At 44.8% G+C, this 24,873-nt stretch overlaps 3 protein-coding genes and 1 long non-coding RNA gene across 6 annotated transcripts; 1 reads left to right on the forward strand and 3 right to left on the reverse strand.

Moving 5' to 3' along the window:
* Positions 1-3,372: 3,372 nt before the first annotated feature.
* tent4a (terminal nucleotidyltransferase 4A) lies at positions 3,373-10,175 on the reverse strand. Its single transcript, XM_037264316.1, has 13 exons — positions 9,408-10,175; positions 8,371-8,494; positions 7,808-7,854; positions 7,565-7,685; positions 7,211-7,318; positions 6,229-6,357; positions 5,952-6,159; positions 5,758-5,884; positions 5,576-5,679; positions 5,336-5,511; positions 4,689-4,847; positions 4,449-4,616; positions 3,373-4,338 (listed from the first exon to the last, which is right to left on the reverse strand). Exons 1-13 carry the CDS (start codon positions 10,145-10,147, stop codon positions 4,180-4,182), a joined length of 2,370 nt encoding a protein of 789 aa, XP_037120211.1. The 5' UTR covers positions 10,148-10,175; the 3' UTR covers positions 3,373-4,179.
* Positions 9,464-11,548, forward strand: LOC119130502. Its single transcript, XR_005099450.1, has 2 exons — positions 9,464-9,600; positions 9,764-11,548. It is a non-coding gene; the product is annotated as an uncharacterized LOC119130502 (long non-coding RNA).
* srd5a1 (steroid-5-alpha-reductase, alpha polypeptide 1 (3-oxo-5 alpha-steroid delta 4-dehydrogenase alpha 1)) lies at positions 10,341-14,213 on the reverse strand. 2 transcript variants are annotated; one of them, XR_005099449.1, is made up of 6 exons: positions 13,795-14,213; positions 13,278-13,444; positions 13,013-13,114; positions 12,657-12,807; positions 12,064-12,576; positions 10,341-10,351 (listed from the first exon to the last, which is right to left on the reverse strand). XR_005099449.1 is itself a non-coding variant. In XM_037264317.1 (5 exons), exons 1-5 carry the CDS (start codon positions 14,103-14,105, stop codon positions 12,510-12,512), a joined length of 798 nt encoding a protein of 265 aa, XP_037120212.1. In that variant the 5' UTR covers positions 14,106-14,213; the 3' UTR covers positions 11,546-12,509. The 2 variants fall into 2 exon arrangements, 1 of the variants encoding a protein (XP_037120212.1); XM_037264317.1 differs by lacking the exon at positions 10,341-10,351 and having other exon boundaries at positions 11,546-12,576.
* A 2,858-nt stretch (positions 14,214-17,071) lies between these two features.
* LOC119130095 (importin subunit alpha-7) lies at positions 17,072-21,507 on the reverse strand. 2 transcript variants are annotated; one of them, XM_037263618.1, is made up of 15 exons: positions 21,354-21,507; positions 20,609-20,745; positions 20,436-20,528; positions 20,207-20,306; positions 20,041-20,135; positions 19,847-19,978; positions 19,669-19,757; positions 19,481-19,580; positions 19,192-19,355; positions 19,042-19,120; positions 18,840-18,965; positions 18,631-18,758; positions 18,369-18,553; positions 18,100-18,294; positions 17,072-17,912 (listed from the first exon to the last, which is right to left on the reverse strand). In XM_037263618.1, the coding sequence occupies exons 1-14, from the start codon at positions 21,367-21,369 to the stop codon at positions 18,107-18,109; spliced, it is 1,632 nt and encodes a 543-aa protein (XP_037119513.1). In that variant the 5' UTR covers positions 21,370-21,507; the 3' UTR covers positions 17,072-17,912; positions 18,100-18,106. The 2 variants fall into 2 exon arrangements, with proteins under 2 accessions (XP_037119513.1, XP_037119512.1); XM_037263617.1 differs by having other exon boundaries at positions 17,072-18,294.
* Positions 21,508-24,873: the final 3,366 nt, after the last annotated feature.

Raw genomic sequence — 24,873 nt, forward strand, 5'->3', positions numbered from 1 at the left:
TAAAACCAAAAATACCCCCCCCCCCCACCTGAATGCAATGGTCTCTTCCCCATGTCCTCCTTGCTTGAGGTAACAACGAGCGATGTGCTCCCAAACCACATTCCGCCTACGTACTCGCTGGGTGTTGTGTTGCTATAAATGGACTGAGAACACTTTATAAGCTTTGCAAACCATGTCACAAACAGGTGCGGCGGTGCCGACCCCCCCACGTACACACAAAAGCAGTGACAGAATGGGAACACGTGGAGGAACAGTGGCCTGAACATACTAATCCTGAACCAAACACCCTCCCACATGGAGTCACAGTGTCAGAATAAAGGACAAAGCGGCTAACCACACGTCAATGCTGCCTCCGAGCCGTAATTGCAATTGTCTCTGCAAATTGTCTGACTTTTCAGTTACCCTCAATTGGAACAAGTCATTTTTTTCTACCCCTGCAAGGCGTTCTGCATAACACAGAATTAAGCTAATTACCGTGATTATTCTTACAAAATAGACAAAAATGACTTTTTTTTAATTCACAATGATTAATTCTCTTTTGTTTTGCGGTAAAATTCAACTGGGGAGTTGACAAATAACTTGAAGCAAGCACTCTTAACCTCTTTATTGAAAAGCATGTGAGCAAGCGAGTGAAAGAAGGGTCTGCGTAAAAAGTATATATATATATATTTTTTTTATCAATCCAATGTGCTTAAAAGGGGATAAAAAAAAGAAATAAAATAGAGCAACATACTGAAACCAACCCACGAGTCCATGAATGTGATTCCAATTTGTCTGCTGCCTGCATGCGGCTCTTGTGAGCGGACACTTCAGCACACTAGGAGTCCCGATCAATGTGAAATTGCACTCCAATTTTTCCCACCTCCTATATTATTCCTCTTCCCGAGACCCAATTGCTCCACACGCTTGTTAACAACAATGTCGGCTCACTAGACCGGACAACTAGCAGGCCTATTAATTTTTTTTTTTTTTTTTTTTTAATAGACGCGAGAACAATGACAGCGAAGCCATGAGATGAATAATAAACACATGGTTGATAATTATCCCCCGAATTGAAACATCCCCATTATTTCAGTATGTATACATTTTCTGACATTTTTAGTTTTGTGGTGTCGCGGGAGTTTTCTACTGTGTGTCATGGCTCAACAAAGGTCGGAAAACACGGCTATGGACAAATGTTTAGTGGCGCCACACACGTGGGAAATCAACAGAGATCAATGGCATGCGTCCAACACAAAGGTCAAACAAAATGATGTCACAATTGGAATGTGAAAGAGAGGATATTGTGGATTTGAGCTACTTACGTCAATTGAATTACCGATTACACGACTCAGCCAAGTGTTCTTTAAGTAGAGCGCGAGAGCTGATGAGCTCGGAAATAAGCCCACCTTGATGAGGGCAAAACGAGTCTGTGATTAAAGTAGACCGAGACGGCCTATAAATGCAGCAATCAAGGAAAGACAACAATGAAAGGAATTCATGAGGAATAATAAACTGATACCTGCCCAATTGAAAGCAAGGATTTTACCTTTAAATTCTACTAAAACTTGCTTGAAATGTTTTAATTTCCTGCAATAAAAATCTGGAGAAATTGGAATATGAATGTTAATTTATCGCTATTCAATTAAATTCAACAAATTTACTAGTACATTTATTTAAAATAAGAAAAAACACGTTTAAAAAACACTCAAATGTGTTATACTGCATATTTGTATGGAAAGAAAAAAAAAAGTACGCTTTAATGACTATTTAAGCAAAATGTGCTACAATTGCACCATCTGGCGGTTAACGAGGAGAATTACACCTGGATTCACATTCAGCGTCTACAAATCAAAAACAAGGTTAGTTTTGTTTTTCCAAATGTAACAAAAGGTCAACAAGCATTTCACAGATGTGATATTCATACTTATAGAAATTATTATTCCCTCTTCATGGTTGCAATTTCAAAACAAACCTGTAAATGGATCATTTTAGGATGACTCATGCAGTGATGAAGTAAAATAATATTTACAAAACTTACCCCAAAGCGGCCAATTTCGGAATTGGGAAAGCTGATTGGACATCATCATCACCAGGACAAAATGTGGACATTGAATGGCAGTTTTAAAATGTTTATTTAAAAAATAAAATAGAAAAACATACATACAAATTTCCAGAAAAACAGCCCCGAAACAAAAGCTGGCCGAGTGGTTTCTGGGTTACAACAATCAGACCGGATGAACTTTATATTGGTTGGGGTGGGTCCTTGGCTGCCACCTTTCTCCAAAATACAGCCCCACTTTTAAAACCCCTCGTCATATTTGTAACAGGAGAGATTACAATGCACCTCCGTGCACAACCTGCTGGTGCTCGCTTTTTGTTTCACTTCAGAACTCTAAATTCGAAGTAAGAAGTGAGATACCATACTGCATGAAGATGTTTGGCAACTCTGACCCAATCCAACAAACTACCCATCTCTAATTCCCAGGGCCCGACCAATTAAACTAGCCGATATTTGGCCTTTTAAAAAAAAACCTGATATAACCTTTTTTTAAAATGATCGACCAATTAATTGTTTACCAGATATTTTCCCCTATCAAATATAAAAACTGGCCATTTCATTGCTGCTTCCAGACGAGGCTTTGTTTTAAGAATGGGCCTTGTAATCGAGCAAAACTGGATCATGAAAGATTTTTTTTAAAAAGTGGTGGGGGAGTCCATAATTCCAATTTGGGTGAGATCATTTCTATGTTGCTGATCAGCTCATGATCAGGTTCATCTGGATGGGGGGGGGGGGGTCAAATTGATGCTGAGTGGGCAGTTTTGTATCACGGGTCAGAGTTGCCTGGCGTTTTCTTCCATAGAGGAAAAAAAAAAAAAAAAAGTTAAAACAGTGTAACAGCATTGAATGTCATTAACGTCATGTAAAAAGCTTGTCTGATGCTGCGCCGACAGAGAGCAAGTCGCATTCTGCGCGCATCGCGTTTGACTCCAAAAACCGTCCGAGACAATCCACACACTTAACGAGGTCACACACGCACACACTGCACAAGAATAAAAAAAATAACTCCTGTCCAGTCCAATCGTTTTCCTTAGGTGGGGAGGGGCGGGGGCACAATAATCCTCCAATGCACAAGACGTGACGCGATAATCGGAGTAACCCACTTGCATAGAAATAACACGGGCGTGCGTGATGTCACGGCCTTTTCGCTTGTCCTTTCTGTGACCTCACACACACACACACACACACGGAGTAAACACAAAGAAAGGCATTGCAAACAATTAGCGGAAGTACCTGGCGATTAAATATACACAAGATTCCTGAATGGAATCAATATATAATTCCCTTTAACTCAGGTCCTTTCATTAGGAGGACCACTCTCCTGCTTTTCCTTTTTTTTTTTTTTTTTTTTTTGGGAAGCGCCTTACGGCCAAGCACTTTCTAGTGCTAGCCCGGGCACTGATTTACGGCTTCACACAGCCGGTCTTTTTTTTTTTTTTTTTTTGGGAATTTTAAAGTAAAGAAGCAGGAAAGGCAGTGACGGAAGAAATATGGCAGCAGAAAAGTCCACGATAAAACGATAGACAATTTTGAGGTTGCAAAAGCCAAAACACAATTACATCCTCTTATCCATATACGATCGCAGGGTGCTATTTTCTCAACACTCGACTGAACTTCCTCGGGGGATCGACTGGCTCGCCTCGTCTAGGAGGGGGGAAAAAAGTGAGGCTTACTGAGATAAGAGCTCCTCCGTAAAAGAAGAGGAGGGGGTCTTTGACCTGGGCTCCTTCTCACCCGAAAGGTTCTGTAAACAGAATGTAACAACTCTACAAAAATAAAATAAACTGTATAAAAATGCCTTTGCCATATACACACCAAATTAAATAAGCATTTCGGTTCTGAAAAGAAAAAAAAATATTGCACAAAACGGGAAAAAAAAAAAAAAAAAAGAACACTGAGCCTGGAAGGAGCTTTGCGAGGCTCCCGTCGGCGGCGCTTGAAAAACAAATCGAGACGAGCTCTGGAGGCGGAAATACTGACCGCAACATAATACTGAAACGCTACAAGGCGGTGAACAAAAGGTCACGCTGAAGCGGAAGCAGAGCTGCAGGCTGCTTCACGTCGCGGCCGCTCCGCTCAAGTGAAAACTGCTGGTCTCCGTGAGGGGAGTGGGGGAGCGAGGGAGGGGTGACCAGTCTCTATCTGCTAGGGCTAACCGGTAGGCTGTCCCTCTTCCTGCGCCGCCAAGTGTTCCGGTGGTACTGTGCGTGCGTGTGAGGGTGTCCGCGGGTGGCCGCCGCCGGGTTGGTGATGAGCGGCGGGTTGTGCAAGCCCTTGACGTTGAACTTGACAGCATTCTGAGGAGGACACAAAATTAATAAGAATTATTAAATGGATGTATTTTTTTTCTTTCAGTAATCACATTTTAAGAAGAGATGGAGAGAATGGTTGTGTGTCCGGAGCCTACCTTATGTACGTGGCTGGAGTGGGTGCTGGGCGGAGGCTGGGGACTGGAAGGGGCGGGGGCATGGGCTGGGGGGGGCAAGTGGAAGAAGGCGGGGAGTCCCGTGTCGATACACACCTGTCTGCCGGCTATGGAGTGCATTGCGAGACCCCTGGGGAGCGAGGCGCGAGCCTGGCAAAGAAGAAGATAATAAAACACTTGTCGCTTTCCAGAAAGCGATAAACGCTATTCCTGCACGTCTACCTGCGAGCGAGGCGGCAAGAGCAGATGGGGTCCCGCTATTCCCGCTTTGGCGCCGCCCATTCCGAACGCCGCCGGGAACGCTAGACCCAGGGGCGGGAATGACGCGTACGGTGGCAGAGGGGGCGGAGGGACTGGACAGGGTGGCGCCGAATCGGAGTCCTGATGAATGAAAACAAAAACAGCATTTTTTTTATTCTGAACATTCAACACAGAGTGGAAAAATCATTTCTGCTAATCCCCGCGCAGATGCTCCGACACATGCGTGACCAGCTGTTGGCTCTCGCCACCTCTGGCGTGAGGATGAAGCAGTGGCGGACAGTGTAGTCGACGAGGAGGAAATCCAAACTTCCGTTCCGGCTATCGTCATGGGAAACGTGAGGTCGTTGGCAAATAAAACCAAGCAGCCGGCTACGGACAAACTTCACTGACTGCTTTGCCAACTTCTCCTCACACTGGACGGTGGGGAATTTTATCTGCAGCAGGAATTGTCTTCAGACATAACTGTGTACATTCCACCATCTGCTTCCGGCCGGCAACAATTTATACAGTTGCTGGGTTACGGAGCCTCCACCCAGAAACTCTTATCATCATCACTGAGGCGAGAGTAACAGTCCAGAAGAATTGTTCGGAATCCTGAAACGACTCACATTGTCTGACCCGGAGAGCGAAGAGACGGAGGAGGCGGATGAGTGCTGCTGGGGACTGGAGATGGACATTGGCGAGTCTGCGCTCTGGGGGGACGCCGAGTCCCTCTGCTGCTCCTCTGGGCCGCCGCGGTCGAGCCGGCAGCTGGGGTCCTGCTCGGACACCGGCTCCTTGGGCACTGGAGATGCAAAATGGCGGTTGATAAACAAGGTTTCGCTGAGCCGCACTGAAGAATTACATACCTCTGTTATCGGCTCGAGCCAGATCCCTGCCGCCCCACTTTTTGATGATCCACTCCCTGTAGTCAATCACTTCCTGGGTCAACCTGATGATTCTTCCTAAGGTGCTACAAAAAGGAACGAGGGAAGGGTTTCAGAGGAGAGGATTCGTCATAATTCTCTTGTAGCGTGCTCAGGCTCGTAACCTTTCCGAGTCTTTGTTGGGATACGATCGGGCGAGTGGAGACACGGCGTGGCTGAGGACCGTGTAGGCGTAATCAAACACCTGCCTGACGTGCATGGCGCCGTACGAGCCCCGGCCCACGTCGTTGCCTGCGTGGCGGCAAATTGGAATTGGTGTTGCGTTTCCGTACCGAAGGGTCGGCGAGACCGCACGTACCTGGAAGCAAGGGATCTTCGATGCAAAGCATGGACGGCCTGTAACCGTTGGTCACGGCCATGTTGTCTTTGGCAATGTAAGCTCCTCCGTTTTTAATGCGAATCCCCGTTTTCAAGTAGTTAAAATGGCGGCCGTACAATTCGAAAAACTCAATCAGCAGGACACCCAAGTTCTCGCTGGGGTTCCTGGCGTCGATGCGAGGATGAAGCTGGGGTGAACACAATTAACCGAGTCATTAACGAGCCAACTCGTATTAAAATCGGATTCTCGCCAGTACCTGCAAGAAGCTGATGACCATCAGGATGAGGCAGTAGGAACTAATTCCGCCCGTGAAGACTTCATTCAGATCTCTTTGCAGCAAGAACTGCTTCAGCACAAAGATCAGGTAAGGCAGCACCGGATACTTCTGAAAGTGGACCGGCAAATAAATATTATCGGACCTAATGTGAAAAAGATTTGTTTTCAATATATCCATGAGGCTCCCTGAAAGCGTTTGAAAAGCCCAGGAATTACAAATATTCATTTTCCCAAAGCCTGTGGCACTTGTGTGTGAGTGCGTCAGTGTGTTGGCTGACTTTTCAAAGAAACGTAGGAAGACTGGAAAGCTGCCCGCAGAGGAAAAGAGGCAAACCTCCCTTATCCGCCAGAACGATAAGACTGCAGCAAAGCCTCCTTCCCCCATTAACAACATCGACGTTTGATTGAGTGCGGCTGTCGGGGCTCTCAAGCCTCGACACGCAATCCCGGCAGAGCCGCGACGTAAACAAACGGACAAAAGGATGACATCTTGCCGGAAGATCAGCACCTGGAATTCCTGGCGAGCCGTGACTAAAACGGGCAGACATCCACCCTCGGGGAAAGCGAGACGTCCCGAGCGCATTAAGCGACAGCCTTGCCCACGCGCAGCAAAAAAAAATATGGGTCAGCTTCCAGGATGAGGCAAAGCGAGTCAAGTGTAACGCTTTTCAACTGCTGGCACAGCCGCGATTCGCAGAGAGGGGGAATTTCCAAAGTTCTATTTTTAGACGCCACTCTAAAACAGTAATTATGCGACCGGGCTGGTTTGATTTAAAGACGTTGCCGCTCTTGTCCGTTCTTCATCTGCAACTAACATTTACTTCTCGCTACAGTGGAACCGTCTCGAGTCAAATTCCCGTCAAGTGGTCCTTGAAAAATACGCCTCAAACGTCAACAACTAAATTTGGGAATTCAAAATGGCCCGTCAGCAAATTTTCACGAGACTTCAACGCACATCTCACCTGAACATAATCTTTAATGAAGCTCGCCGCCTTGACGCCGGTCTCCACGTTGAAGCTGATGTCCACTTTCACCTCGGTCTCCTGGTCGGTAAGCTTGATGATTGGCACCTGAAGGACACGGCGGAAAAATGAGTGCTTCGGCTCCTCTCGTCCGCTAATCTCAACGACTTAAGCTACGAACGTGCAGACAGATGGGGGACACTAATTGTGTCTGCTCGTTTCCCCGCTCCTCCTCTCAAAGAAGAAAAAAGGAGCGATGGGAGCCAAAGCTTTAGATTTCTGGCTGACCACTTGAAATCTAAAAAAAGGGTTTTTTCTCAGCGGTGCCAAGTTGTGAACTGGCGGAACACTCACAGTCGCTTTGTCCAGCACTTTGATGGAGAAGGGCTCAGCGACGTTGTGCTTGCGGAGAGCCTGCTCCAACTCTTGCAGGGGGGGGCGCTCCCACTTTCCAAACACCACCAAGTCAATGTCACTAAAGGGGGAGGCGGGGGGTGAAAAAGTCACATTCCAAGTCAAAACAACGCATGAAAAAAACAAAACAAAACACACACAGGGTTTACAATGCTGACAGATTGATGTGCGAGTCTCTCTTGCCTTGTTGGAAGGTACAGTCCGGTGCTGAAGCTTCCAAATATTTGGACCTACGAATGCAGAAACATGAAAAAAATGAAGGCTACCCATTAATCAAGTGCTCCCCTTGTTGTGTTCTCTTTTGACAGACAGGACCCATTAATCTATCCTTCCCAGGGAGAATAAAACATCACTTGTTCTTAAACCGCTGGTTAAAATTGTCTGCCTCCAAAAAAAAAAAAAAAAAACATTCTACATTTTCATTGTAACGTGGGTGTTGCGTAACAACCCCGATGATTTACAGTCCATAATATCCAATTGAAACGTCCACACAATGCATTTCCGGGTTCCACTTCGGAGCGGGCCGACTGTGCCAAGTGGAGAGCGCTGCCAAACCAAGCAAACAATGGCGAGAAGAGAAATAGCTGCGAGAACCAACTCGCCAAAGAGGAGGCCGAGTGGAGCTCCTTCCCTTTTTTTTTTTTTTTTTTTTTTTTTGCCACTGGGAAATACGACGAGGCGGCAACGGCGGCACAAAGACAGAGCGCGATTGATGACGAGGTTACAAATCAGATCAGATCACTTACATCTGCAGTGGGCCACAGCTCCTTGATGATCTTCTCGATGCGTTTCACCACCTCCTTCCTCATCGCCGCTTCCTCGGGCCGCGGAGACATGAAGTTGTAAAAGTCCATCACCTCCTCGTGGAGTCTAGAAAAAAAAAAAGAACAACCAGCGCACTCATCAAATCGGAACTTTGTCCACAGCTCGGCACAACGAGACGATTCCTTAGCAGTCAAATACCGATGAACAGTGCGCCTCTGTTCCACCCCTGTGGCCGCTCATTTTTTTTTTCTAAGAATGCATGCCATGGTGTCAGTGTGAAATACGGAACAGGGGGACTGTCACAATCAATTACTAAAGCCCTGCGGGACGTTTAGTCGGCCCATGTGCCCACGCCTCGGCGAAAACATTCTGCCAGCCAGCGAGACAGACACTCATGCATGCAGTGGGACGCATAGGTGTTGTTGAACCACGCATCAAATATCTTCCCATGACACCAAGGAACGTTGAAATTACTAAGTGTGCAAAAACAAATGTGGCCCTGAAGGCAACCAACACAAAACAAAGGAGCATTGAGGAACATACCTTTGTACATACTTCATTTATCCTGCCACAGTTTCATTTACTATTCTCAAAAAGCAGTTTTCATTTTTCTAACATTATATTCAACACACCACATAACTCAAATTCCTTATCCTGCAGGCTAACTTTACGAAATCTTAAAAGGCATCAAAATGTCAGTGATGACAGATTTTAGTGATAAGTTTATTTTTTTATTGCAATGTGAAAACTAGCAAACAACTATTGGCTTAATGCTAAAATTCAAGCAACACGTGAGAATGTTATTGTTACATGAGGATTTGTTTAAGGGCGTGTATCCGAATTTCAAAACTAAACGTCACGTTGGGATTGGTGCGATGCTGTTTTTACGCAACTAGCCACTGATGCTATTCAGCAAAATGCGTACGCTACTTTCACTGCGTACGGGCCTATTTAAACTAAAGACGCAGTATGCCCTCTTCCCAAAGTGCGTAACACCCCAAAAGAGAATTTAACTCACCCGAGAACTCCCGGGTTGTACTTTCTCGTTTTCCAGGGCGTCCAAGAGCTCGCGTCGTTGCCATTAGTGCAATTTGAAAGCAAGTAATTGACCCCGTAAGTGCTGGCCTTATTGTCACTTTTCCTGCGGCCAGGGTGGTGGTGGTGATGACGATGATGATGGTGGTGGAGGTGAGGGTGAGAGTGATTCACAGGTAAGGAAGGGGCCACCTGGTGACTCTGAGCGCACAAATTGAACATGTGACGGTTGTGATGGAGGAGTTGGTGGTGGTGGTGGTGGTACCGGTTGTTGTCCGTGCTGTCACCCAGCGCGAAAAGCAGGCCGACGTTTTTATTCCCAGCCGTGGTTCTCTCCAGCGTGCAGCCGGAGGGGGGACTGTCCGCCGCACGCGATTCCAGCGAGGAAGACCCAGTCTTGGGGGACACTGCTTTGCCTTCACCCGCGTCGGAGGCCGGGGTGAAAAAGTTGGATATCGCCATGCCCAGGGAGGATATCGCGGCGTCGTTGACACAAGCCGAGCCGCCGTTCCTGATGCTGTGATGGCCGCTGCTGCTGCCCAAGCTCTTGCTCGATACCACGGCATTTTGCAACACGTCCAGCGCAGCGTAATTGACACACTGGTTGTGGACGTGCTGAGCGGAGAACGTGCGTACTCCCTGAGACGTTTCCCAGACGTGCATCCATAAGGCGTTCGCCGGTCCTTTCTGCTCGGGCTGAATCCAAGCTACCCTCGGATCCATTCAACTTGGTTCTCCGGTGACCCCCCCCTTGTTGGGTAGAACGCCAGCGAGCCCGTCGTGATGCCGTGTGCAGAGTCACCGACCCGAGAGATGTCCCTAAAGCGTCTCGGGGACTACGAAAATTACGCGTGCACCCGAGTTTGGACCATGGGTAAAGTCGCTCCCACTACGCCGCTAGATAGGGGGAAAAAGCTACGCTGATTTCTATTGGGATTCAATATGGCGTATTCTCTTCAAATCTTCGCGCATGCGCGGTAGCTGGGGACCCTTATTCAACCACTGCGCTCTCATTCGGAAGCCATCGTGAGGCCAGCTGCGGTACTACATCTGAATTTAAATACTGTAAATAAAAAAGGAAATCATTATTGTGCACGAATTAACATACATAACATACATTATATTTGCATATATTTATCAAACACAATAAATGTACTGTGCAGTATTCTATACCTGTAAAATTATACAGGTACTGAATTTGCACAAGTTAAAAAACTCTATAAATAATGTAATACTGCAGATTGTGGCACATGTCCAGCAGAACATAACTCACAACCCAATACACATAAAGGATGATGGAATATGAAATACTCATGTGGGTCATAATCTCAAACCTTTTATACGCTGCTCACGTACACCTGAGGCTCTCCAGTGACTATAAACTGAAACACTGAATAATCAGATTTCTAATCTAATTTCTAGGTATCTCCATTCAGACACGTCTGTGCACGGCAGGTGTTGTCACGCATCACAAACACCCCCCAGTAACAGCCATCTCCCAGCCTGCACGTTTTGCGCTTCAACTGTATGATGGAGGCGAGGCATAAAGCTGCACCGTCTGGGAAAGGGAGTAGAATGTGCACCATAAAGGGGGAGTGAAGAAGGAAACCTCTTGCATAATGTCTACACTCGACCCTGGCTGCTCACGTGTAGCATGTGACAGAGTCAAGGCAAAAAAAAAAAAACCCTGGAGCAAACTGTGTCAGATAGGATATGTGGCTCTCTTGTAACACACCCATGCAGGCATGCACGCAGCTGCTCACTCCCACTGAGTAAATAGACGCTTGCTTTCCCCTATCTTTAGCTTAATCTCACACTGCAGCATGCCCGGGTATCAACAGCGACAGGATTCTTTCGTTGCATGAGGTTTGCGAATGCTGCGGCGCCTCTCTGTCATCGTTTATCGGATTACCCACATCGGTAAGGGCCGGACCGCATCTGACAGATGCGACGCAGGAGAGCAGCTTGCAGATCGGGCACGACAGTACTGTCGGATGGCGGGGATGGATTCATGCAGTTTGTTTTGCACTATGTGGCATGAATACTAAAGAGGCCCAACATATGTTCTGCAAACTGCAAGGCACTTTGAGTAAAACACAATGCTGCAGCTTTGCGTGAAGGTTATTTTAGATTTGCAGATGCGCTTTATTTCCCCCGGTTGTTGCAAAGTATTCCCTAAACATCCACGTTAGCTTGCACCAAACTCATTTTTGTTTGTTAATTTGCAGTTTCTCTCATAATTGAATTTAGAATGACAAAAATGTAATTTTTACAAATGTTCACCATGTAGTAATAAATAAGTAGATGATGTGATGGAGCATCTGTTCCCCGCCTCTCTCGCTGGCATGCATGTTAAATGAACTAATATGCTTCCCCTCAATCCTGTAGGCGTTGTGGTGTGTAGAAGTATGAATACTGCATTTGGCGTCAACGCACAAACCACATAATTGCGAGAGTAAATCTTTCCCTTCGCGCCTGAAGACATGTCAAGCGGAATAGTGGTCTTGTAATACGGTGGCTCAAAAACAAATGGCATGAAGGATACCGCTTTCACTTTAAACTCCATTCGTGTGTACAAATGATAAATCACATTTATTTCAAAAACACTGCATAAAAAAAATCATAATAGTAACATGAACTTTCTCAGTCGTGTAGAGAAAGTCAGCACACATTTCAAAAAAGCGGTTAAGACGTTAAAAATGTGTGTGTGCTATTAGTTAAAATGGTACGCTTTAAATATTTGTCCTCTGTTGACCTGTGAATATTTACGGGGGGAAAAAAATGCAGATGGCACTTGCCGCAGGCACGCTGTGATTTAAGCTTCAGGTTACACTTCACTCAGTCCGGCCGCCTAAAAGGTCACCTGTAAGTTTTCATGTAAGTGCAAGTCCAGTTCTGTATTTTTGCCCCACCTTCCTCCTATGATCCTGCACTAGTTACTGTCTTGTGCACGCTTCGCAGCAGCCTCTCATAAATCACCCACAATCGCAAGTGTCAACCTCGACACAGTTCATTTCGAGCGGATGAGTTATTGGGTCGAGCGTATCGCCTGCTGCTACTGCGCTGTGCCATATTTGAGAATATTCTACAGTAAAAACGGGATCAATGCCTTCCTTGTTTTGGGGTAGTCCTCAAATTTAGCAAGGTACCATCTGGAAAGAGCAAACATAGGATACGTTCTATTAATAATGCCTGAGGGCAAGGGATCGACCCAGTCTGTTTGTGTTCTTACTTGTGGTGGGAAAAAGCTCTGGTGCTGAGGACCACTGCGGTGAAGATGGCGAAGGCCACGCTCTGAACAGATTGGCCTGCCAGAGCGAAGCCCGCCCACTCGGTTATCTCCCCAAAATAGTTGGCTGCGGATACATACTCGAACATTCCACCTGTGAGCGCAAAAATGAGGCTGATTTCAACAAGACAAAAAGTAAGGTGTTTGATGTGTGCCATAATCCAAATGATGCGTTATTAAAACACATGGGAGCGTTTTTAGATTGCAGCAGGAAAATGCATTAAATGTCTTCTTTAATAATAAAGCGGTCTTCAAAATAACAGATGCGTGCCAGTCGTCGCGTGCCAAAAGTATCTTACCTCTGGGGATCTTATATCCGCTCTCTCCAGGCCCCCTCAGATTCCTCAGGATGTGGTCAGAGTGCAAATTTATCAGCCAGCCAAGCAGCCACAGCACAGAACCTGCAACAAATCAACTGAGGGTTGCTTATGCAAAAACACATGCAGCTATACTGTTAAATGAATACATTATTGACAGAGCTAATCATATCTGACCATTAGAATACACTTATATTAGAAAATCATTTCATTTCTCTCCTCAACCATAACTGTACTACATACATACCTGCAATGAAGCATGGATTCGTCACCCAATCTGCAGGGTACTCTGCATAGTGGCTCAGATATCTGATCTGCATGAAGCCATTGTATATGCAGAAAACAACAGCCAGGAAAAAAGAGAGAAATGCTGTCGGTTTACCTCCTCGGATTAAAAATGGATAAATAAGTGCTCTGGAAGAGAAAAAAATGTGGTGAAAAATACAATTACTGTCAATGTAACACGGGGGTGGAAAGTCCCTCTTAGTAACTTAGTTTGATATTTATTTTTTATTGATCAAAATAAAAGCTCCTCCCATCACGTCAATATAAATCCAATGTATAATATAAAGATGGCATCAGTGCAATAGTTATATATTAGACAGAAATATCCACAAACAAACGTGACAAAAACATACTCAGAGGCAAAATATATAAAGATCACGCGCATATTAGCATTCAAATTCAAGAATTTATCAGTAATATTAGTGGAGCATGATGGTGCGTTCAAGAACCAAAACAAATGAGTGGGAATTCCAACCTACCTCTGTGCATAGTGGCACAAAAACATTGCAATGAGCAACTGATTGGCTAGCAGGGAGATCTTTGCCGAGGATGCCCACACTAGCAGACACACTGGCACCAGGAACGAGGGCAGCTCCTGGACAAACCAAGCCAGCTTGGCGTTCACCAGAAATCCGTATTTCCTCGAAGCGTACCGACCATACGCCGCGTCTACGAACAACAGGCAAACAAACGTGAACGCAGCCATTAAAATTAAAAAGTAAGCCATGCAATCCAAAACGTATTGCTCTTCCTCCGGAGAGGAAAATAACGCCGAAAGAAGGTTGTCCATCAAGACGGCGAATTAGGGATAGAAAAGTCGAAAACAAAGGGGAAAAACTGTGTTTACGTTGTGAGGTTACATGAACTACTATGCATCGTTTTTGCTTGGGCTGCAGAAATCAGCCAATCGCATCGATGGTGAGTTATGACTTCCGACTCGTCAGCCAATCAAATCGCGTTGCGTTGCTTGGACTCGTTCAACGCGTTGAGTATGTAACGTGACAATTACGTAACGTGCAACACCGTAGCAATATTATCAATACATAATGCGCAATTATTGTTGCGTTCAATGTCTTGCACACACTGCCACCCCCCAAGACTGTGCATACGCATATTAGTCCTAAGTCTATGGCAGTTGCTCTCAACAAAAATAGTAAGACATGTCGCTCAAACGACGTGAGGGAAAAAAATAGTAAAAAATGTATAGTTGACAAAGGTTGGGAATATAAGGATGTCTTCGCGGTCGTATTGGATCCAAATACAAGAAAATCCACTTTGGGCCAGGTTCCGTATGTAACACTGACTCCTGGTGGCCAACCGATGTCAAGACAGGCGCACAAATAAACCAATTAAAAAAAAACACGTTAATCTTTTACTATGATTAAGGTGTGTAATAACAAAAAAATAAGCAAAACAAGTAGTTAACTTTTTTCAACATCTTTATTTTTTTTGCGCAGTATATTCACTGAATATTTTCAGATCACACCATATTTTCTTTACATTTTCCCATTTTGTTTTGTTTCATGTTCATGTTTGTGTGTCATGTTGAGTTGAAGTGTTTTTCGTCGCTCATTCATACCGTCGGTTAAGTCGAGTCAAGTCACAGTTTACAAAGATGGGTCGTTTACGGAGCGAATGAAAGGGAAACCAAAAAAAAAAAAAAAAAAAAAAAAAAAAAGAAATAGAGAAAATAAATACACTTGAAAAGAAATGAGAAGGACCAGAGTAGACAAGATGAGAACTGGTCAGTGATGTCACATATGTGAAAATTTGTAGACAAACATTGTAAACATTTGAAGCATAGTACAATATTACATGCAGTTAGACTTTTGATACAGATGGCAACACTTTCCAGGACGGAAGACATAAAACGTCAGATTTAGGATTCCCCGTGATTCCACCTGGAACTTGATTTCCCGATTACTGGGCAGTTCTTTCTTTTACTTTAAACTCCAAACACAACATCCAAAAATATGTATTAGAATATCTTGCTCAGGAAAATGTTGAAAAAGGCTTCCCGCCGCCTGTTTTTTTTTATTTTTCCTCCCACATACTCCAAATGAGGCTATTTGTCCACTTCTCAGAAGTGAGTAGAATTGCATGTGAATCCCTGTCAATGTATCACAACATACATATCATTAATACCTTTTCACACGGGGGTGGGGAACCATTTTGGCTCGTGTGAAATCCTTTGGGTTCTCATATGCACCCATGGATTTTTTTTTTTTTTTAATTATCTATTATGAGCATCTGTTGTGGCTCTTCCGAGGTTCCCCACCCCTGTTTGAATTTAATCACCATTAAATCTCAATGTCAGATTTTTCTCAGCGTAGAAAAAAAAAATAGATATATCAAGTATGAGAGGAAGTAATGGTTGCCTTCAGAGTGCCTGATTTTGGGACATTTATTGCAGTCTCGCGGGTTGGGGTTCACTTAATCGACTCCCTTGCCAGTGAATGTTGATTAATAACAAGAGAGGGATTTTGAATGGAAACACCGCAGCCTTTGATTTGGGGGTGTGGGGGTGGGGGGGGGGGAACTTTGGTTAACGTAAAGGTCAGTACCTGAAATTCTACACTTGACACTACAAACAGCCGCATGAAAATGATATTCCGCAGCTTGAATAAATGCACAGTGAATCCCATCCATTAGTAGACTAATAAAAGGTAGTGGGTGGGGGGGGGGCAGAGGAAGGAGGGGGGGCTTAGCCAAAGAGAGCACATGGACTGACACTTGTTAATCAGGCGCCTGCAGAAAGGAAAGCCACTTTTTTTTTTTTTGTGTTTTTAAACAATGGCAGAATAACTTTAAACAGGAAAAAAAAAAAGGTAAGGAAAATAATAGAGCAGCAATGTTTTTTGTTTTTTTTGCACAGTATGTGTGCACATTCAAGTAAATAAAAGATATATTATATAAAAAGAAAAAAATAATCTAGAAGTCAAAGACGCAAGAATATCCAGTCTTTGTTGGTCGGATTGGCACTTTTGTGAATAGGAGTGCAGTTTTGCGGAATATAAATATATCTTCCTGCTTTTTTTTTTTTTAATTCCCCCTCGTAATAGTTAGCACACGGTGCAGTAATTGTCATGAGAAATGAGGACTCAATAATTCCTGCTACATGCATCGGTCATGTAGAGGATGTACAATAAAGACGTTGATGCTCAATTACTGATGTGCTTTTTTTTTTTTTTTTTTTTTTTTAAAGAGCACAAGTGCTCTGTGGAGAGCATCTCGAGAGGAGTCTGCGATCGAGTGGCGCTATTGTAAATTTAAAGACAATTACTAGCGTTGGAGAGTCGCACTTGTCTGTCCACAGAACACACAAGCTCCGGGACTCTGATAGGGGAACTAAGTCAGAGTCGAGCAAGCTCTTCTTCACACAGTGCCGCTCAGTCAAAACCTCACACGATCCCGACGCATGTCGGACCCCCGCGTCAGCATTTACGCGGCTCTTTTTCAACCATGGCTCTTTTTCAACCATCCAAAAGTCACAGTGGCTACAAGCAGTGGCTAAATTCAAAAAAAGGTTTTCATACGTCATCTGGTATCTTGTTTTTGAAAAAATTACAGCACAGCATTGCAAAATATTTTCCCACCCAGAATAAATTCAAAGGTCTAATTCAAAGTTTCCAGGGGAACACGACTGAGCAAGTTGTGAAAAACATAATTTTCATCAGCGGCAATGCAATGAAAAGTAATTTCCTATTGACTAGCTGACGGAAAAATTTTCCAAGTTAACGTCAAGACAATGGAAACTTTTTTTTTTCTTTTTAGCTTGCAAGTAGCCAGTCATCTGTGTGATGTGCAATGTCTGCAGGTGTTGTATGCAAGTGTGTGTGTGCATGCAAACGGGTACATTAATAATCAATGCAAAAAAAAAAAAACCAACAACAAAAAAAGTTACCCAATGGGACTACACTCTGAACGGCGTGCTGTCTGATACACATCCCGTGCCCGGGGGAGAGGGTGGGGGGGCTACGCTAGAACCATGCAAATCCGTCTCACTTGATGACACAAAGCTACACATCCACTAGCACTAGATAGCACATGACGGCATGATCATGACTGATTTCTGCTGCGGGCCCGGAATGTGCAGACAGCCACAAAACCACGCGACTGCATGCAGCTGGGAAGCAGAAGTGGAAATTTGCGTCTTACTGTAAATATCCGCTCATCTAAATATACAGTTTCGCTGCAGCCACCACGCCCGGATTTTTCCATGTTAGCTCACTTCACAATTCAAATGTAATCCTATTAATAACACAGCACGCGTCGAACATTTTGAATGCCAACTAAACCACCCATAGGAACCCGGATTTTTTTTTTTTTCTTTCCTTTTTTGGGAACATGTCGTGAATTCACCTGAAGCCTTTTGATATTTTCTCCTGCTTGCCCATACACAAAAAAAATTCAAAGAAAGCAGGGGGAAAAAAAATAACACACGGTTGGTGATCCCTTCTCTCAGCCTCTCTGACAAGTGCTTTCCATGAAATAAAGTTATTTGTGGGTGGAAAATGCAAAACGGAAAAAGATACTTTGAAAGTACATTTGTTCAATTGCACCGTCAGGCTGACATCGAGGGGGCGGGGCATCTTTCCTGAAAAAATAGGAACGGAAATTAAAATGTCTCCAAATAATCACGCCTGCCATGGAGAGACCCCCAGAGCGTGTGGCAGAAAGGTGTGTGTGTGCGCGCCCGTGTGCGCTTCACGGCAACAGTGAAACGAGGCATGACCTCGAGAAAACGCCCCCTCCCCTCCCCAATCAGATGGACTCGTGTGAACCTTAGCCTTAGAGTTGGAAGCCTTCCATGGGCGCCTCCTGATGGGGGAAGAGGAACTGCTGGTTCTCCTGGTCCACCTGAGGAGCCAGGCTGCTGTCCTCGTCCTCCCCCCCAAAGTAGTGCTCGATCAGGTCGAAGGCCTTCTGGTAGATCTCCTGGTTCTCGTGACTCTGGAGGAACTCGATCTTATCCAAACCTGAACAGCGGGGAAAACAAGGTGTCACGACTCTAATTCAAAATTTCATGACAGATATTTGAACTGCCCAGTACCGTAAGCTTCTTCGATGAGACTGCAGTACGGGTTGATGCCCGTGCCGTGGTTCTTCTGCTTGGCTTCTTGTTCGCCCAGCCGCAGGATGTTGTCGAGACCGTTGAGGGCCACCTGGACGATCTTGGCGTCCATCACCGTCAACAGGTCGCACAGCGGCTTGATGCAGCCCAGGTTGACTAAATATCTAAAGTGCAGACGCCCAACATGTAAAGCCACGTTCACAATTGAAACCAAGTATCCAAATTTGAAACGAGTACAAACCTGATTTGTTCTGGCGTTCCTCCGGAGGTGGCGTTGGAGATGGCCCAGGCGGCCTCTTTCCTAGTCCTGAACTCTGCTTTTTGTAGAATTTCAATCAGGACTGGAAAGATGTTAGCATCAATAACTGTCTGTAGGGGGAAAAACAAATGGCAACCGATCAGAAGCGAGGAAACGACAAGGCCCAGCGAGCGCCGACGGCCATGTCCGACCTGTATCTGCGCTCGGTTTCCGGCAGTGATGTTGGAAATGGTCCAGCACGCTTCCTTGCGAATGGACTCTTTGGCACTGCTCAGCAGGTGCAGCAGACAAGGCAGAGCAGAGCAGTTCAACACAACCTGTGCACAGCAATAACTCATGAAACAAATGAGTTATGTGTCCGATCAGAACATTTAAATGTGGTCTCAGACTCACCTGCGTCTGGATATCATCTCCTGTCACAATGTTCCCGACAGCTCTCAAGGCAGGAGAGGCCACCTTGTAGTCGGTGTGCCTGCAAGCAGAACGGATTCAAACACCGAGCCGGCGACAGCGCGGGCGGGGCATGCGGCTTCGCGGGCTTACATGAGCAGTTCTATGAGGCGCCTGCAGACCCCGGAGTCGATGACGGCCTGGATTTTGTCGTTGGGGCCGTCGGAGAGGTAGGACAGAGCCCAGCAGGCGTCTGCCAGCAGGTCTGGATCGCTGCTGAATAGAAGCCTGGAGAGTACTGGGAGACAGGGAGACACCTAGACATGCACACAAGGCAAATCAATCTGAGATCAGGAGCAAGAATTAACAACACAAGTCACTAGAACATTTTCTTGTAATGGCTCTTAACAGTTGTATATTTTTATTTTGGACTCATGACAACCTTTTCAAAAGAAGGTGGAGGGTTTTTTCCTCTGCAGAGATTAGACAAAGCCCACACAGCATTCCTAATCATGGTCAGTCTGGTGGATTTAGTCAGGAGCCTGCAACAAGCAAAGCAATATTAAAGTCTAACTGTTGGTAGATCTACACACTCGGTGACTTTAGAACAAGATGAAGTGGTCGTTTTACATTAACAGTGGTGGAAGGATGTTGCAATTCAGCACATAGTCCCTGCACAAGGCACTGTCCCCTGCAATATTGCCCAGAGCCCACACAGCCTGAAGGACAAAAATAACACGCACACACAGAAAAATATGTAAATGTATGGGTGGGAACCACAAACACACAACACACACTGGCGTTTCACCTGCTCCTGCACATCCTCAAAGTCGGAATTAAGAAGCTCTATAAAGATGGGAACAGCGCCAGCTTCAATCACAGTCTTGGTCTGCATGGATGTGCCTGATGCGATGTTGGTCAGGGCCCAAGCTGCTTCAAACTGCAAAGCGTTCATCCATCAAGAAATTGCCGAACCAATATCGTTTGTAGGTACACACTGACCTGTAATGTGCAGTTGGTGCTCATCTTGAGGAAAGCCACAAACCTCTCCACAACACCGCTTGTGTTTATAACCTCATCTATGGGCGGGTTAGGCTCTGAAATCAACAAAGGGAAATGTGAAGAAATGCTCTGGTTGTTCCCCTCAATGTGACAAGTTGCTGACTACCTTTCGAGAGAAGTTTCCTGAACTTTTGTGTGGTGGCGAGCTGATGTTCGGGTTCCTCTGAGAACAGCATCTCAACCATATCTCTGGTGATGACTCCTTCCTGCAAGAACACACGTGTTTGAGCAAATAGACATTCCAAAATACGCTGGGAGGAAAAATTGCACTTCAGGGGCATTATAGCTTTATTGGCAAGCCAGAAAAAAAAAAAAAGTATGATGCAAACACTTACCGTGACTGGCGGGCTGAGTTGCGAGTCCACTAGAGGGCTCTCCAACATGGATTCCTCTTCAGTGAGGACGTCCACGTTCCTCCGTTTGCAAAGCTTGGAGGAAGAAAAAAAAGACGGATCTCACCACTTGAAAACAGCAAGATGGCGGTTAAAGAGATGACGTTTTAAAATACCTGCTGTTCTCTTTTTTGTTTCCTGAGCTGGATGCCCTCCTCCTCTCTCCTGCGCCGCATCTCCTCCGGGTTCAGCGCTTTGTTCTTGTAGCGGTTCATCCGATAGTTGTTATCCTTGGCCGGACTGGCTGATGGCTCTGTTGGACCACGGACCCAAGTTAGAACACTTTAGGGGTATCATGGGGGACCAATGTGTCCAATCGGATTGTCCTACAGTGTGTATGTGAATATGACATATATAACGTTCTAGTCATAATCCGTAAATGATTCTTTTTGAGGAAACGTAATTGACAGTTTCGCAAGGCAAGAGTTGCCCAGATTCGGTGTCACATGACCACCTTGGTTCAAATCGCGCAGCTTGACAAATCATCGATAAAGCAAACCCGTCACTGCACAAGGCAGCACATTTAAAATTAATTGCATGGTTTAATAATAATAACTTGGGTTGTCTCGAAACTGCGGTAAATTGTATGATTTTTTTGTATTATTTGAAGCGTTTCGGAGAGGCTAGCATAACAGCTAGGCTAATATAATCGTGAGCAGCTTCGCTCAAACTGCTGACATTTGATCATATTCATTAAAAACCGCAAAACCTTCAAATAAACAGGATTTGATTAAAGACATCAAAAGCGTCTTGGGTGAGCTACAACGTGCCGAACCGACATTTACACAATCAGTACCCTCGACGACTAAGCATAAAGCTGATAGTATGTCTATAGTTAACCACTGTTACGAAACAACTTACCCATTGTGTTCTCCATATGGTTAAGGTGTATGACTCAGTGTATTCGAAATGCTAACAACTTTAAACCCCGATCTTTCCGCTTATGTTGAAGATTTTTGCTCCAGTAAGTTCAGCAATATGTCTGCCGGAGGTGGAACCATTAATTTGATGACCACTTCCTGCCACCAGCGCCCCACGTTATTCAACAATTCACTGACACGCCTCTAAAAAAAACAAAAATCACGTTTTTATATTCTGTGTACAAACTCTTTCTAGTTTTAAGGAATCTGTGATATACAAAAAGAAAGAAAGAAAAAAAACAAGTTAAATTTAAAGCGAAGTAGGTCGTTGGATTAGTGCTTACAAAATCACGCGAGACTTTCTTTTACGCCTGCAAATCTCGCAAAGTGGCAACAGTGACATCTAGTGGAGATTTGACAGAAGTACTCAAGTGCAAATGTAATAGATTACTGGGGATACTTATTTTCACGAGTTGATTTAAGACAATAAGACTGCTATTAATTAGTTTGCTTGGGGGGGGGGGGGGGACCTATTCAAATTTGCAACACTTTAAAAACACCCTAAGAAGACAGAAAAAGTAAATTGATGCTTCCATGAATGGTGCTGCCAGTCCCTACCGGGAGCAAAACAAACTTCCAAAACATATTTTTATGTTGTAATGTTGTTTGGATTGATGTACTGAATCATTCGATGCACTGGGAAATTAATATATGAAATATTACATGCACAAACAAATATTACCAAGCAAATGCATGCACTGGGAAAACAATCTATGAAATATTACATGCAAATATTACCAAGCAAATGCACACATATAACACACTCATCAATTCCCGAGAGACCTTTAAAGCACCTGCTATATGCATATGATTCCATGTTGTAACTCTCTTACATAAAAAGGCCTCTCTGTTGTGTTTTCAACAAATCAATCATTGCACACATGCGGTTTAATTTGCCCGGAGCAGCTGTTCCAAAATCGTTGTACTTTATTACCAAGCCGCCATAACGCGAGAGCTGTTCTATGATGGAATAGACAATAGGGGGCAATGTTACACAAATGAAACAGCAGCAGTGCTGCGAGAAAAGAGGCGTGGGAGGTCAAGTGATCAGCATCACAAATTGAGTGAGATACTTGCCCATGATTGCCATCCTCCAACGCAAACACCACGCACAAATCCAAGCCGTGACTTTTGGTCTGAGCTTCATCCCACTTGAGCCAAAAGCATGAATGCAGTCCAGGCCGCACATGGCGCGTTGGCACAGATAGACTGCATTGCAACTTCTCCCTTTTTCTCATTTCAAGGCTGGCTGAGGCATATCATACACGGACCGAGCGGCAAAGGTTACACATTAATCAATGACACCGCCTGTGGGACGGAGTCATAAGCGCGGAGACAAAAAGAATAACGGAGGACTTTCAAATTCAAGAGTTGTTCACCTGTGGGCATTGTTTGGATGAATAAAGTACAAACGGGCCAGCATGCAACAACCATCTGCATTCTTAATTATTTTGATCATTAATTAAACATTTTATTTTTTTGCAGCATTTAATCTTTGAAGGGTTTTTTTTTTCTCTGGTAGTTTGGACTCCTCCCACCGGTGAAGAAGTTTCACACTGAGACCTTTTTGCATAATACCCTTGGTAGGCCACACTGTGTGTGATTGATCTCTGCAGGTGGACACCGTGCTCTAAGAATAAAATATCTCCTCTGACGGCAATGAGCTGGGCCGGTTCAAGACCTGCTTCTGGAGACTCTCTGGGTAATTTGACCCCCAGCGAGAAGGCGCCAAGGGTCAATGGACAACTTCTGCAGCCTGTCTGCGAGAATGAACTACTTTCTCCCGTCACTGCTCAAACGGAGTCAATTAGGGAGTAGAAATACCATAACGGATCATCAAAATCTGCTTAGTTTTTGATTGTGCTTATGTGTGCTAATTCGTCTCATTTAAACGCCGCCTTAATTCAATTACGCGCAATATGAGGAGGAGAATTTGTGCATAAAATCGGCTCTTCCGCTGTGGTTGAACGCTCGAGGACAGCAGGCGTATTCAATTCAGAAGAAAACAACCTCCCGATTGCTATTTTGTTGAATCCGTGTAATTTGTCACGTGAAATATTTTTTTTAGGGACTGTTTGGGGTTTCTTTAGGACCACCGGGGTTGCGCCGACCACACATTGAGAAACCCGGCTCGAGGCGGGTAATATCGAGATAGAGATATCGTCGGACGGCGGAGCGAGGAGTGTGTCAGTGCATGTCGTGCACAAATAGGCCAAAAAAGAAGATATGGCTTCATAACGTTCAGAATTCATTCAGCGCCGTCTTCGCCTTACTTTTTTTTATCTGATGAACGGCCTGCTTTTGCCGTCTCGCTGTCGGCTAGCTTGGCTTTGTGACATCGACCAGGTGGCGGAGCAGATAAGTAGGATGCTGACTAGGCGATTTTGGAATATTCCCGCAGATCATTCGATCATTCCTTTTATGAGGCGGAGATTTGTGGCAGCCGCGTGAATACCGACGAGTGATTCTCACCTGAAAGGATAACACGTGCTGAGGGAGACAAATCTATTGCCAAAGTGCGGAAGCAGGAAGTTAAAAGATAAACTAAAAATATGGAGGGAAACATCTTTCTTATTATGCTTAATCTGTAAGGAATGAGCTTGAGTTGCAGGTCGTGAATGAAGAAGAAGAAAACCTTTTTGGAAGGCGCTCCGCTCACATATAATTAGCGGGTGAAGCTTTTGACGTGTTTGATTAGTTATCAACGGAGTAACGGGCCAATTATCCAGCTCCTCATTCCATCACTGTCGCTGAGTGGAAAAGGTCAGTAGAGGTCGGGATTGGTTTGGAACGGTCAAAAGGGGAAGTAGAAGAATTGTCAAACTCCTGAAAGACTGACAAACACACCACAGGATAATTATTCGGGATAAAAGAAATTTGATAATCCAGCATTTGTTGACATAGCCTCAAAAGAGTAAAAAAAAGATCATCAGAATAAAAAAAAAAATCATAAAGTCCAACATAGAACAGCTATTATTTATTTATTTAAAAAAAAAAAGAGCAATAGACATTAGAATTTTTTTTAAACCTCTTTATGACCCGATTAAAAAAAAAACAAATTCCTTCAGTTCCTGCTTCCATTTAATTCGATTTACTCGAGGTAAGTTGTTAGTGGCAATCTGGAATGCTCTGACTGCTGTCCAGGTCAGTGCTGGTGTTATTTACTGAGCAATGTGTGTGTGTGTGTGTGTGTGTGTGTGGTTACACGGTGCACTCGGCCCCTCATTACCTCCTCTGTCCAATCACGAGGGGGAGATTTATGACCACCGCAGGGAGGCAGTGAAAAGCCCGTGGCGAGCTAGTTAGACGCTATACACATCACCTTTACGGCCCCCCCTGTCTCACATCGGGGGGGCCGAGAGGTGCACTGAAAAAGCAGGACACATCATTTGAAGGCCTTTCTCTTGCATTTTGTGCAGAGGAGGCACAAACATAGCCGTAAATTGCAGCCTAAACATAGC

Source organism: Syngnathus acus, chromosome 11 (genome assembly GCF_901709675.1).
Source record: "Syngnathus acus chromosome 11, fSynAcu1.2, whole genome shotgun sequence".
Lineage (NCBI taxonomy): Eukaryota > Metazoa > Chordata > Actinopteri > Syngnathiformes > Syngnathidae > Syngnathus > Syngnathus acus.

Bases quoted from the DNA above. Each gene is read 5' to 3' on its own strand.
- tent4a (XM_037264316.1), bottom strand. From the start codon at position 10,147: ATGGATCCGAGGGTAGCTTGGATTCAGCCCGAGCAGAAAGGACCGGCG. The intron at 7,855-8,370 runs GTAAGTGATCTG...CTGCATTCGTAG, and splicing joins AGCTGTGGCCCACTGCAGAT to GTCCAAATATTTGGAAGCTT. The intron at 4,339-4,448 runs GTAGGCTCCGGA...TGTCCTCCTCAG, and splicing joins ACTCCAGCCACGTACATAAG to AATGCTGTCAAGTTCAACGT.
- srd5a1 (XM_037264317.1), bottom strand. From the start codon at position 14,105: ATGGACAACCTTCTTTCGGCGTTATTTTCCTCTCCGGAGGAAGAGCAA. The intron at 12,808-13,012 runs GTAAGATACTTT...TTGCGCTCACAG, and splicing joins CGGATATAAGATCCCCAGAG to GTGGAATGTTCGAGTATGTA. The intron at 12,577-12,656 runs GTAAGAACACAA...TGCTCTTTCCAG, and splicing joins AGAGCTTTTTCCCACCACAA to ATGGTACCTTGCTAAATTTG.
- LOC119130095 (XM_037263618.1), bottom strand. The intron at 19,581-19,668 runs GTAAAACGACCA...TGCTTGTTGCAG, and splicing joins ATCCTTCCACCACTGTTAAT to GCTCCTGACTAAATCCACCA. The intron at 19,121-19,191 runs GTAAGCCCGCGA...TTCTGCTTGCAG, and splicing joins CGCCTCATAGAACTGCTCAT to GCACACCGACTACAAGGTGG.